The sequence below is a fragment of the Abramis brama genome (assembly GCF_963993115.1).
Source record: "Abramis brama genome assembly, chromosome: 1".
Classification (NCBI taxonomy): domain Eukaryota; kingdom Metazoa; phylum Chordata; class Actinopteri; order Cypriniformes; family Leuciscidae; genus Abramis; species Abramis brama.
The window spans coordinates 70,597,953-70,611,355 of record NC_139963.1 but is presented as its reverse complement, the minus strand read 5'-3'; the positions used below and the strand labels follow the sequence as shown (position 1 = coordinate 70,611,355).

At 36.9% G+C, this 13,403-nt stretch overlaps 1 protein-coding gene across 1 annotated transcript in view; it reads left to right on the top strand.

Annotated features, from left to right (window-relative positions):
• LOC311094402 (venom factor-like) overlaps window positions 1-6,014 on the top strand; it is a 59,077-nt gene extending 53,063 nt beyond the window's left edge. The window contains exons 37-41 of the mRNA XM_084132361.1: window positions 3,658-3,747; window positions 4,217-4,291; window positions 4,381-4,461; window positions 5,414-5,561; window positions 5,652-6,014. Coding sequence (XP_083988487.1) covers window positions 3,658-3,747; window positions 4,217-4,291; window positions 4,381-4,461; window positions 5,414-5,561; window positions 5,652-5,787 — 530 coding nt within the window. The 3' untranslated portion in view covers window positions 5,788-6,014. The remainder of the gene's footprint in view (window positions 1-3,657; window positions 3,748-4,216; window positions 4,292-4,380; window positions 4,462-5,413; window positions 5,562-5,651) is intronic.
• The last annotated feature ends 7,389 nt before the right edge of the window (window positions 6,015-13,403 follow it).

Genomic DNA, 13,403 nt, shown 5'->3' with positions numbered 1-13,403 from the left:
GTGCAGAAAAAAAAAACGCACCGCATACGCACTGCAAACGGAGTATATGTGAAACGGGCGTGACTGATGCTTTTTCCTGTCAGTGTTAGAGTACTGGCTACATGCGAGAAGTAGCGGTACGCAAGAAAAAGTGCAAGTACGCCTAAGAGTAAAATGTAGAAGTGCCGGTTCTGCGTACCGGTGAGTACCGCCCCACTTCGAGCACTGTATATATATATATATATATATATTTTTTTTTTATTCATTTGAATGAATTAACTAGAAAAAGAGAGAGTGCGCGAGTGAGTACGCTAACAGTGAAGCTTGTTGGTTTAATTAATTACAGTGAAGTTATCACTGTTATCACTATTAAAGTAGTTTTCAGTAGTGAAGCTGTATTATTTATAAAAGTCATGGGCAGAGGTTGAAAACCAGCTTCTGAATGTTTTGGTGTTCGTACTTCTTTTTTTTTTTACAAAGATAAATATAAATAATGTCCCACCTCAATAAAAACCTGTGAGCGAGTGCATACAGGCACGTCTGCCTCATAATTAGGGCTGCAACTAACGATTGTTTTGATAATCAATTATTTATATAAATATTTGATTATTTATTCGATTAATCGATTAATTGGATTAAAAAAGCCCACTTTTCCTTTTTTTTTTTTTTTTATCGACAAAACACACTATTCCACATCCTGCCCAAAGCTGTCCTTCAAACAAGTGTGCCAACTGAATGGTATGAGAACATATATAGTGAATATATCTATATATCAAAGCTGCGTGCAAAAGAATAAAGCAAAAGGACAGATTAAATCCCTACATTAAAGCTACACTGTGTAATTTTTTTAGTTGATTCTTAGCAAAAAACACTTAGTTCTTTCAAAGATATATGTGCTCATTAATGTATATTTACTTCTTTCAAGTAATAAAGTATTCTCGTAAGTTTATAATCTGCCAATGAAAGTACATACGGGTGAGGGGTTCGAATGCCAGTCGCCATGTTGCTCCTCCATCTTGAAACTACATTAGCCAAAGAGGGACTTACCTGTAAATTCAAGCTTCGCCTTTTGCGTTTTTCACTCACTGACACCGTGACGAATACGAGGGGGAGATTACTCGCGAGTCGCGACTGCCGGCAGATTTGAAAGATAGTGTGATGTATGTGTGTTCACTCACATTTGAAAGAGAGAATTAAAACGTCAACGCGACAGGCAAATCAGCAAGACCAAAGTCAATATTGGAGTAACTTTTCCCAGATGGAAAGAGCTCATGAGGAGCAAAGATTTTAAAACGGACGCCGAAGTTGCCTGCTTTCTTCTCGACAGGTAATTCAGCCTATTTGTGTAAATTCGAAGTTTTATCTAACCATAGCATGGTTGTGCATAACGCCAGAACGACCTCTAGTATAACTTCATCCTCGCGTCAATGGTGAAAAGTATTGTTTACCTTGTAACATAAATCTGTGCTGCGACAGATCACAGGTGATGAATAGTTGTAAAGGCGCAATTTTTTAAGCTATATAAAAAAAGGACACTGTAAATTTTAGTTATTTTTAATTGCTTTTACTTTGTACACATTGTAACGCTAGCCTAATCTGATTATGCTGGGATAGCCGATTCCAAGGGTGACGTTTACCTCCTGACATCTGTCCTGTAGTTTTATTCATTTTAGACGTATTATTGTTTATTATTGTCATGGACGAAGTCGATAACTGGAAGCCATGTTAATCTTGGAATAATACGGCCACCGTAGGAGTTAAAACGCCCTCGGAATTGAAAGGAACAGAAACTATTCACTGGGTAGTCATATAAAATTTCACCGCTAGATGGGGGAAAAAAAATAACACAATGTAGCTTTAAGAATGAAGATAATAATTAAGATAATAAAGAGAAACACAAACTCAGTGTTAACAGATTAGAGGAATGTTCTGCAGGAACTCAGGACACAGTAACCTGTTACTGTCATTTCTTTATCCTGTAAATGTAAGAAACGTCTTACATTTAAACTCAATTACACGCTGTTATCCATTTACAGTTACTACTATCACAAAATACTTTAATTACATGTTGACTTCTAAACCTAAATTTTTATATTTATATTTTTGCGCTGAATATAATTTTTTTCCCTCTGTCTGTTTGACACGCATATGTGCGCCAGCTCTTATTCAGTGAAGTCTGAAGTTTAACAGACTGTCATGCAAAATAGAAATACTCACATGCATTTGTAACACTTACAGTTAAGGATATAACCGTAAAATGAAAGTTTTACGCTGAGGAATAATTTCACACATTAAACAGCACACAATTCTGTTAAAGCACCTGACAGGACAAGCCATGTTAAACATTACGCTTATCCATTAGCTTGAAGCTTAAAATAAATAATTCTCATATTTTGGGCAGCTGAAACGTACCTTTCCTGCAGCTCACCCTGTTTCCTCCACTATTTTTAGATGCATTTTTATGTCCATATAAATGTGTTATTCAGTGCTATTTGATGCGACAGGCGGAAGTTTTCCAAGCACGGTCGGTAGACGCGACTAATCGATAATGACATTTGCTGTTGATGATTTTCATTATTATCGATTACTAACGATTTTATCGTTTAGTTGTTGCAGCCCTACTCATATAACAAACTTAAAAAGCTATCTTTGTGAATAAACATGTTGCCCTCGCCTTGTAGTGGCTTTGAATTCAAAGGAGAATCGGATATGTGTGTTTTTTTATTGAATTTATGATTCGATTCTAATTTACAAGCTCTAGGTTCGATTTGATTCATTTTGGAAATATTCCAGGTACTGTACATATCATTTATTTTATCAAGGAAAATAATCTTTCTAATGAATCACTACTGTTGTAAACTATACAGGGAACTCATTGAATTGGCTTATTGATATTCAATTGCTATTTAGTTGTAGTGTTTTCATGAGATACTTTTTCAAAATAAGACATCACTAAGAATAACTCCAAACCAAAATTCTATCACTGAATAAGAGACAAACATTTCCAATAGTCTTTGATGAGGTTTATTTTCTTGCAAGAAAAGGCCAGCAGTCGTACAGTCACACAGAGTTATTAAATAGTGTGACAGTGAAGCATCCTTTCTCCTTTATAGTCTTGACTCCCAGAATGTTATCTTTCTAGGCCGATGATGGTATTTCAACCATATCTGGAACATTCTTAGACGTGTTCATCATATTTTATCCTTGAGTGGAGGCCCTCCTGTCACGGCCAACACTCTTTACCATTCCAATACACTTTCATATTAGAATAAGGTTTGTGTGTGCTCTTTTACTGTCATATTATGGTCACACACATCTTATAGATACAATTTCTTCCACAAACTAAACTGGGCAAATGAACTAACAACAAAGTAACAAGGGTGCAAGGAGAGACTGACAGAAGGGCCACATAGCAAACAGAAACTAAAACAAAAGGCCATGTAAGACAAATGAAGTTGTGTAACCGCATCAACTGAAAACAGCTTAATTCTTAAATCTTGAGATTTAAAAACTTTGTGATTTGATTTGCATTATTACATTATTAGCACGCTAACCAGGAGGCTATCGGCACCAACACATTATTAGTGGTTTTGTCTAAATGTTTGCTTTGCTATGAAGATTGTGCACTTTAAAGATGTTTTGTGTGATGAATGCTAACTAAGGTCTCTGTTATTTCAGATAAGAACTGCAGCAAATTTTACTCTCCTCCTGAAGACCAGCAGCAGCCTGATCAGCTCTGCAAAGACAATGTGTGCAAATGCTCACAGGGTCCGTCTTGTTTTTTGTTACATTTTCAGCCCTAAAACAATTCAAAATACAACTTTAAATAATCAAAATGGAAAATGTCTTCATATTAACACAGTTTACATATTAACACAGTACACTAGGCCGTATTTTATGGATGTTTCTTATAGTGCACATGAAACATTAAACTGACCTCACTGAAATGAAAGTGACAGTTTAAATTGCTATGTGAAAATGCAGTCACCCTGGTGTTGTTTTGAATCAGCATGAGTAGTTAAAAAAAAACATTTAAAAAAATCTGCATTGAATGATAACTGCCTTTTAAACCTGTAAAAAAAAAAAAAAAAAAAAAAAAACCTTGTGACCGGACTAGAGATGTTTATTTTTTTATTTTTGAGTGAACTGACTCTTTAAAAAAAAATTTTTTTTTCTTCAAACATTGGCTCAGCTAGCATTTCATATATAATTACGATCTTTTAATATTTCTGTACAGGTAACTGCTGCGTACGAAAAACAAAGAACTTGTCTTTTAAGAAAGAGCTGACTGCATGCAATAGAACACATTATGGTGAATATTTTCTGGGTCACATTTACATACCTGTCCTTTCTAAGATTTGCAGGTTCAATAAATTGCTCTCATTGGTGTCTCCTCTTCAGCCTTCAAGGTTAAACTGATAAGAGTAGAAAAGCGTCACTACGATCAGTACGAGATGAAGGTTGTCCAGATTATACAAAATGGTAAGTCATGGCAGACTACTATCTCATTTGTCATTTTCCATCATTGTGTCATATGCTAAGTAGCTTTGCATGCTAACGAAATAACATGCTAATCAGAAGGCCATTATTTTTAATGATTTTGGCTATCAGGATAAATAATTTACGTTAATGGCCAAGTTATCCTATCTTGCCAATTGTTTAATATGCTAACTAATGGTTTGGTGTGATCTCTCACATGCTGCTTGCAGCTATATTTGTAATAATGTTTTGTAATATTACAGGTTTTACTATATTTTTGATTAAATGAACACAGCCTTGGTGAGCGTAAGAGACTTATTTTGCAATAAAGCATATAAAAAACAATTATTCCAAAAAATTTGACTGGTAGTATATTTCTCAAAATTGCAAAAATATCATCTGGGCCAATATATTGGTCTACTACCATCACTAGAGTGATATTTAGCAATGCACAAGAAAATACCTGTACTGGTTAAAAAACCCTAAAATACTGTTGTAAAACATCCACTGATGGCAAGCTTGTAGAACCCAAGAGCAAGAAAAATAACAAGATGGCATGGAGAATGAAGACATGAACTTAACCAACAGTGAAACAATACTTGACAAAGACACATGGCAAACATGAGGGCTTAAGTACACAGACTAACAACAAGACAAGGGACACCTGTGAACAATGAACAGACGATTAACCAATGACAAGACACATGGCAGGATCACATGACAAACAGGGAATCACATGACAAGACACAGAAACATGACAATGACATGAAACGTGACCAAGACAAGACCAAATCGTGACAACTGTAAATATAAAACCCGTTTGACAGTCTTGTTTACAAACATTTTGAGCAAAAAATGCAATACTTAGCAACATAATTGCTACTTGAAGCTATGTTTAAATGGATGTGACTATGCTTCTTCTACCATGTTTAGGTGTGTGTGTTCGTCCATGCAGGGTCAGAAACTAATTTGAAAAAAAATGACAGGAGGATGTTCCTCTCTCATGCCAGCTGTAGGGCAGGGCTTGGTTTGAGAGAGGGTCAGGACTACCTGATCATTGGGCTGATCACTGATGTTTTGCACCAAGAAAGTGCGTCCAGCAGGTGAGTAGCACTAAATATAAAAAAAAATAAAGGGGGTTCTTTTTCTTTTTTTTTTTGCTTTGCACAGCTCACTCATGTTTTCTCTCTCAGGTACATGCTGCATAAGCATACGTGGCTTGAGCACTGGCCGGCTGAGTCTGAATGCAAGCGGCTGAGTCTGAAGCATAAATATGCTGAGCTGAAGAGCTTCGCAGCAACACTGAAAAAGAGCAGCTGTCAGATTTGAGAGACACCTCACAAACCTTATTCTGTAAACACTATTGACAAAAGCACAGCTGTGCAGATTTTTGTAATTGTATCTTGTAGCTTAAAAACAAGCACACAAACAAAATCATATGCATGCAGTAGACAGTCATTTAATGTTTGTACCAAATCTTAGCAAAAACAAAACCTCAGTACTTTGAGGGCATATTGCACTGTATATCATTTGATAAAAGTGTTTCAAAACTGCTGTTATGTTTTATATTTTTAAATGAACTTTAAAATGTTGAATTTGACTAGATTCAAAGCATGTGTGTTTATGTGCACAGTAATACACTAATATCTATTCAAAATCAAATCAGTCCATAATTAGGTTTTTCTTCCGTTTCAACATCAAAATATAAACAGACATGCACACAAAAACAAATGCGCATATTGAATATATTTGGCCATTTTTAGCGTTGTTAATATACTGATTAATACTAATGTGAAGTAATACTGTATGTGACTGTTTATATAATAATAATAAAATAATGTCGTGCAGTGTTCGTGCAGTTTACAGGGGGAAACGAGAAGCGATTAACCTCTCCCGACTGGCAATCGGATGGTCGGATGAATTTCTTGAAATTTGGGTCGCCCCTCATGAAGATATTGCACATTTGAAGCAGAGCTACTGAAGATAAAAGAAAACATTAAGGCCTGGTTTTACAGACAGGGCTTAGACTAAGCCAGGATTAGGCCTTAGTTCAATTAAGGCATTTAAGTAGCTTTTAACGTACCTTAGAAAAACACATTACTGGTGTGCATCTTGAAAGAATACAATGGTACTGACATATTTTAAGATATGCCAGTGCAAGATGCTTTTGGTTAAAACAGCTCAAACATGCATTTACCGGAGCCTGTGGAGCACTTTAATCATGGATAGATGCACTTTTTTGAGCTTCAACTGAACAGTTGCAATTCACTGCCATTAAAGCTTGGAAGAGCCAGGATATGTTTTAATATAACTCAGATTGTATTCATCTGAAATAATAATGTCATATACACCTAGGATGACTTGAGGGTGAGTAAATCATGGGCTAATTTTCATTTTAAAGTGAACTATCTCTTTAAGCCTTGTCTGTGAAACCGGGAGATAATCTGTGAAGATCTCAGCAGAGGAGGATTAAACAACTGCACAAACAGCATTACCAGCTTCACTTATTACTAACCAGACTGACTTTATTTCTGTCAGACGTCTACAGAAGTTCTTTTTGAGATTTAAAAGAGGTTTAGATACTGATGTTTTATTGAAAATGGTTGGTCACAATTATGTTGATTAGTGTCTCATTTAGTTGGGTCTCAGATTAGAGCAGCTGGGGGCACCTGAGACCCGCTGTCAGACTCTAAAATGGAGAGGCTTGTTCATGGAGACCCTCATGAGGCTTGTTCATGGAAATCTGAGGTGATGCTTTCCACCGCTTGCAAAGACGTCATGACATACATGAGTGACTCACAGGGTCGCAAGACGACGTAAAGTACATGCATCTGATGAGTTTTATCGAGTTGATGTCAATAGTGCGCGTTCTCTGTAGGTATATTCATATTTTGCCGCTATGTGAAAATATCCAGCAAAATGCGCCGGCGCGTTTGTCAACTGCAGAGGATTAACTTTAGCCTTATATAAATTGTGCCATAAATTGTGATTATATATATTGTTTTATGGTGCTTAATTTAACCCCTTGTTTGGGTCTTAAATATAGACACCTTCTATCTTATTTTAATTATTCTCAGGTTAGGTAAAGTCAGTCAAATCTGTCCTAAACAATAAGTATTTGAATTTCAATACTTACAATATTTAGATCACAGAAGACTCAATCTTTTGTAATACAGAGACTTATGTTATTACTTTCAATTATATATATATTTTTATTAAATACAGGTTAACTAATTTACATAAAAGGTACTAATATATAAAATAAAAATAATAGTAATTCAAAACCAATTCATTTACAAGCTTTCATCTTCATGAGGCGCAATGGCAAGGCATCTGACACCGGAGAGGCCGTCCTTGGTGAACCAGCGTCTAACTTTGACATTCTTTACAATACTTTTTATAGTCCACACGCCCTCCGCACAGATTCAGTCCTTTACAGACAATCTGTCCAATCCGAAGTCTTGAACTGTTCTCAGTTCTGGAAACCCCCTTGTAACTCCATATATAAAGCTCTTTCCTTTGTTCTCCTTTGTTTGCTGCTCTGGACCCTCTGCCTTTCTCCTGCGCCTCATGCTCCTCATCAAACGGGTAATGCTTGCCATTTCTACTTTGCTAAGATATATGCTTTCTACTACTTAGTGTTATTACTACCTACTGTAGTTTATTCTTTCATTTGATTAAATGCTTAAACATCGAATATAGAATAGTCATTTATTTCATGCATTATCATAATAAAAAACTTTTACAAAACAAGATGCATTGTTTTCCTTAATAAACCAGATTCATAATAAAAACCTTTATAACAGAAGTTGCAGTGTTTGTCTTATACAACACTCTCTCTTACAAAGTTACAATTGTGGTTATATCATATATAAGCCTATACATATGAGGCATTAGTTATCATCACCAAATAAACTGCATATATTCCACTTACAAGGTTACAATTGTGGTTTACCATGACCCATAAGTACTTCATGTACCAAAATACATAATTAGAATAGAATAATTGCATATTACACAACAATATGATCACTGCAGCTATATGAAAAAATAGCAGAGTTTTCCACTTAGGAGACAAACAAATTCAACATAGTCACACGTGCAACTTGAAATTGCTAGTGCAACAATTATTCAGTTTACACAAGATACATGGCATAGGATTCATATCATCTACAACCTTTTAACCTAAGTGTTTCATTCAACACTTACAGAAAAGCTATCATGTGTTTTAAAGAATAAACTTAAAGGTATAGCGGAGGATTTTTTTACTTCCGGGTGGATAGTGTATACTATTGGTCCTCCTAATTGTCAATCATTCTGGTGAATCAATCAAACTTATTCAAAAAGTGGAGAGGGCGGGTCTTATCTAAAATCGGAAAGATCCTCCGCTATACCTTTAATTAGCCTATGTGCACACTGTAGTAGCACAAACAACTATAAAGTGTTCTATGCGCACAATGGCCCTCATTTATCAAAAGTGAGTACACCAAATTTCCAGCAAACACCCAAAAACCACGGTGACTTTGAGATTTATCAATATGGACGTTGGCGTACGGCACGCTCAAATCCTACGCCAGCTCAGGAGGTGGTGTACATGTACGCACGTTTTGAGTTAGTGCGGAAATGCGCAGAAAAACAATTCCTAACACCACAAAACGCACTGACAAACTAAAAGACATGATATATTATGACCCACTGTAAAAAAAAACAACAACATAGTAATTATAAACTTCAGTGTTTATTTATGTGCAACATGGACTTCAATGTTTAATTTGTATGATTTTACCAAAGCATTTGATTTGTAGGCATATGTATTCCTTCAGTTGCGAGCCTGTGCGCTTTACCTGACGTTTCAGGGTTAGGCCCGGCAGGTGCGCACGGACTGGGTTCAGTAATGAAAGGCTTTCAATGACCAAAAAATAATTCAGACTGACAAAATAATAAAAATGACATTCTTCTTCTTTTAAATAATAATAATAATAATAATAATACAAATAATAATAATAACGACATTCTTCATCTAAATAACAATAAGCGTCATTAATAATAAAAATCATAATAATAAGTAATATGTATTATGTAATAAGTAATAATGAATAATAATTCATATTATTAATGTGAATGAATGGTACTCCACATCACATCATCATCACTATTGTACACCCCAATACATGTGACGTGATACGAAATTAAATGCTAATTGTTTCAAAACACGTGCTGTAAAATAATGCATTGTGATAGGTCATTTGCTCATCCAAGTTTCTCTTCTTTGCCGTCTTCCGTGTGTCCATGGCGTAAAATGAGGGCGTGGGGGAAGCGGAGACTTGATTATATAGGGGCGTGTTATTCTAATGACGATCGTTTTCAGCCGCGGCATTTATCAAGGGCAGGTATTGCGTACACCTGGATTTCAAAGGTACGCACAGCTTCATAAATCAGGCGGTGAGAGGAGTGTAAGCATAATCTTACGCCAATATATACGCCCGTTTCTACGCAAGAATGATAAATGAGGGCCAATGTGTTTTGCACAATTACAAATTTGAAAATGCAAACAGGATCATTGCAATTTGGATGTTTAACTATTAAACTTGCTGCTTTTTGCTAACCCACCAGCAAGTGCAGTTAATAGCCGAATGCCTTGCATGAACAACGCAGTTAACTCCCTAAGAGTTTTACATGTACGTGCAGATCACTGATTTTTGCTCTTAGAAAGTGGTTTGCTATTTTTCTGCATATAAGGAGGAGGTCTGCCCCTTCCCAGTGACCAGCATTTTTCCTCTGTATGGCCTATTTTCTGACAGGAACTGCAAAACCGGTGTTTGTATGTAACCATACAATGGATGTAACTGATCGGTGAGAGTAGCCGCGTACAGGCGGGGAGGAGCTGCAAACGGAGACGTGAAGTCGGATTCTTTCTGGTTCCCGTAGTGACCGCTCACGTGGTCTTTGCATACTTAACCATAAAGCTGAAGTTAAATAAATGCAATATTTGCCAAATAATGTTTCAGAGACATTTTCATTCAATACTTTATGTACTGCTTCATCCAGCGTCTGTTTGAACAAGAATAAAGTTCAATATAAGCTACTATCAATGAAGTGGAGTCTACGTTTTTTAATCAGTTTTAATTTGATAAACATGACACAATATAACATAGTCAACTACATGAAAAGTGTGTTTACTGTAATAAAAATATATATATATTTGTGAGCTTTAGAGGAACTAAAGGTGTTTGAATAAACACGAAACACACGTGATCCTTGACATGCAGTGAATCCGGCCAATCGTGGAACAGCTGTGTCATCATCAGCCCTCGTGCAGCCGCTCTTGAGAAGCTGCGCTGGCTGAGTTCTCCGGCTACTCTCGAATCGCTCTCGCGGTACTTTGATGGCATACGTCACAGTCACGTGGCAGCGGCGCTGTATCAAGTCAGACACAATTTCTAACCGGCATGCACTGCTTCAAGTCAGCTGCCGATCGGTCTGCGCAGAGCTGTATGAAGTTCAATAAGCCTATTATCTTTTTCTAGTCTGAGGCAGGATCATGACAGACCCATGTTTTGTGTGCTTGCGTTGTCTCGTTCCCTTGTTATCCTTGTCTTGTCATTATTATCGAGTCAGTATCACCTGTTCCCTTCATTAGTTTCTCCCTATTTAATCCCCTTGTGTTTGCTGTCCTGTGTCGGTTCATTGTGATTCCTACCTGAGTGTTAACTTACCTGTGAATATCTTGTGAGTTTTGGCTAGTGATTTACTGATCCTGTTTCTGTTGTTAGTTTATAGTCTAGTTTGTCAAGTGTTAGTCTAGTTTAGTCTTCCCTCGTCAGACTTGCCCTTGATTTCCCCCTCGTGGGTTTTGTTTTCCTTGTTTTCTGTGTATTAATAAACCTTGAGTGTCGTATACCATCTGCATTTGGGTTCATCCATCATCCACATAACAGTTTGCTATGTTCTCCTGGAGTTTGAGGGTTTTTACGACTCTCTAATGCTTGTACACCATGCGTTCTGGTGCATGACTCTGCAATATTACGGTGTTGCATCACCTTAAGAACTGAAATAGACACACTTTCTTGGACAGTTGAACATGCATTCTGAACTAAATGTTTCAGATTCATTAGAGCAAGTCACCTCCTCTAAGAAGTGAACATGCTTTTCAGTCCCATCACTGTTTAGTGCGATGGATAACTTTTTAGCATTTAGCTTAGCCTTGAGTTCTGCAATGGTCTCTTTGTGATTTTTACACTTTTCAGTCAGGGCTAACTGCTCAGATTTATCTAGCTGTGTTTGAAGATCTTGAATCTTTGCCTCAGACTTTTGTGCATCTGCATTTTTAGATTGCACTTCTTTACATTTAGCATCTATACTTGAAGATAGACAATTCTCAATTATTTCATCATGGTTTGATTTCTTTTGATGTTTGCCAATTGTGTCCCACCATTGGAGCATTTCCTCATCTGGACATTTAATTCCAATGTACTCTTTCTTGAGTTTACACAGGGTAGGCTCAACTTTTTTTTCTCCATAAAGCAAACAATACATCAATATTATCAGATTTTTTCCCTTCCATCCCCGAGGAGATCTGAATATTCACAATATTTACAAATTATACAGTAATGTGACTATTAAAGCTATTCAAAACCTTCTAAATTCTGTTTCATTCAGTACATGCAATGGAGACTTTTCCTATCATACCATTAAACAATGAAAACAGACTTACCCATTCCATGGTCAGAAGGTCAGCTTTAATCCATTCACAAAATCAACTGTGAAAAAATGTCCTCATTCTGATCAAAGTGAATTTCATAAAACTCACTGCAAGGGATCCCCGGTTTCAGCACCATCTTTAAGGGTGGATTCCTGCAGTGCTTCATGAAGTCTGCAAGAACTGCCGAATGACTAAAGAAACGTTATTAGCAAGATGGTAGAAAACTGCACATTTCTTGTCTATTCCACCCACTGCCACTTATACCAACGACGGAAATAAGTGCAGTTACAATAGCTTAATATTTGTGGGAGAGCGTTGCTATAGATAGTGACGATATTGTATTGCAATATGTAGCACTTCAAAGTCAGTAACAAATAAAAACTAGTTAGCACATTTGTTGTAATTGAAAACGTTTAATGACAAAATATGGTTATGGTTACACTTAAAATAGTTACAAAATAGATGTATGAGATGATGATAACTTATACCATTAATTGTACCCAGCATATATGAAAAATGTTACCTGAAGAGAGAGAGAGAGAGAGAGAGAGAGAGAGAGAGAGAGAGAGAGAGAGAGAGAGAGAGAGAGAGAAGAGAAGGCAAAAGGGAGCCCCAAGAATAAGAAGAGAACCCCCAAAAAAGGGACCCAGAGAAGAAGAGAGCCAGAGCATCAAAGAGACAGAGCAACAGTTTCAACGTTCTTTTATCCTTTCCCTGACCATGTGACTAAAACCCAAATGTGAGACATTCAAACTGACCAATCAGATAATTACACTTCCCCCACTGTACTAAAAGTGTGACAATTCATCGACCCCCAAAGTACAAACGTTTTGCTAGATCACTATCAGCCCCTCTGTGCCTTTAGGAACTCCAAATTGTCATTGTGGTAGGAAGAGGGGGTAGAAAAACAAGCAAATATCTTTGTTCATTTTAAAATATCTTGGATTATTTTCAATCCTACAACTTGCCGAGCAGAAAGGAGACTCAGGTGTGACGTTGCTGCTTCAACATCCTCGAGTATGTGACAGTCCCATATCCAGCTTCACTGGCGTCAGCGAAGTGATGTAGCTGGGCCTGGGCGACCTCACCGAAGTCCACTGGCTTGACACATCTTGGTACCTCAAATACATTGAACTGATCCAGGTCTTCCAACCATGCTTTCCACTGGCTTAAGATGTCAGGTGGCAAGGCATCATCCCATGCACATCCTCTTCTGCATAGTTCCTGCTGCATCACCTTTGGA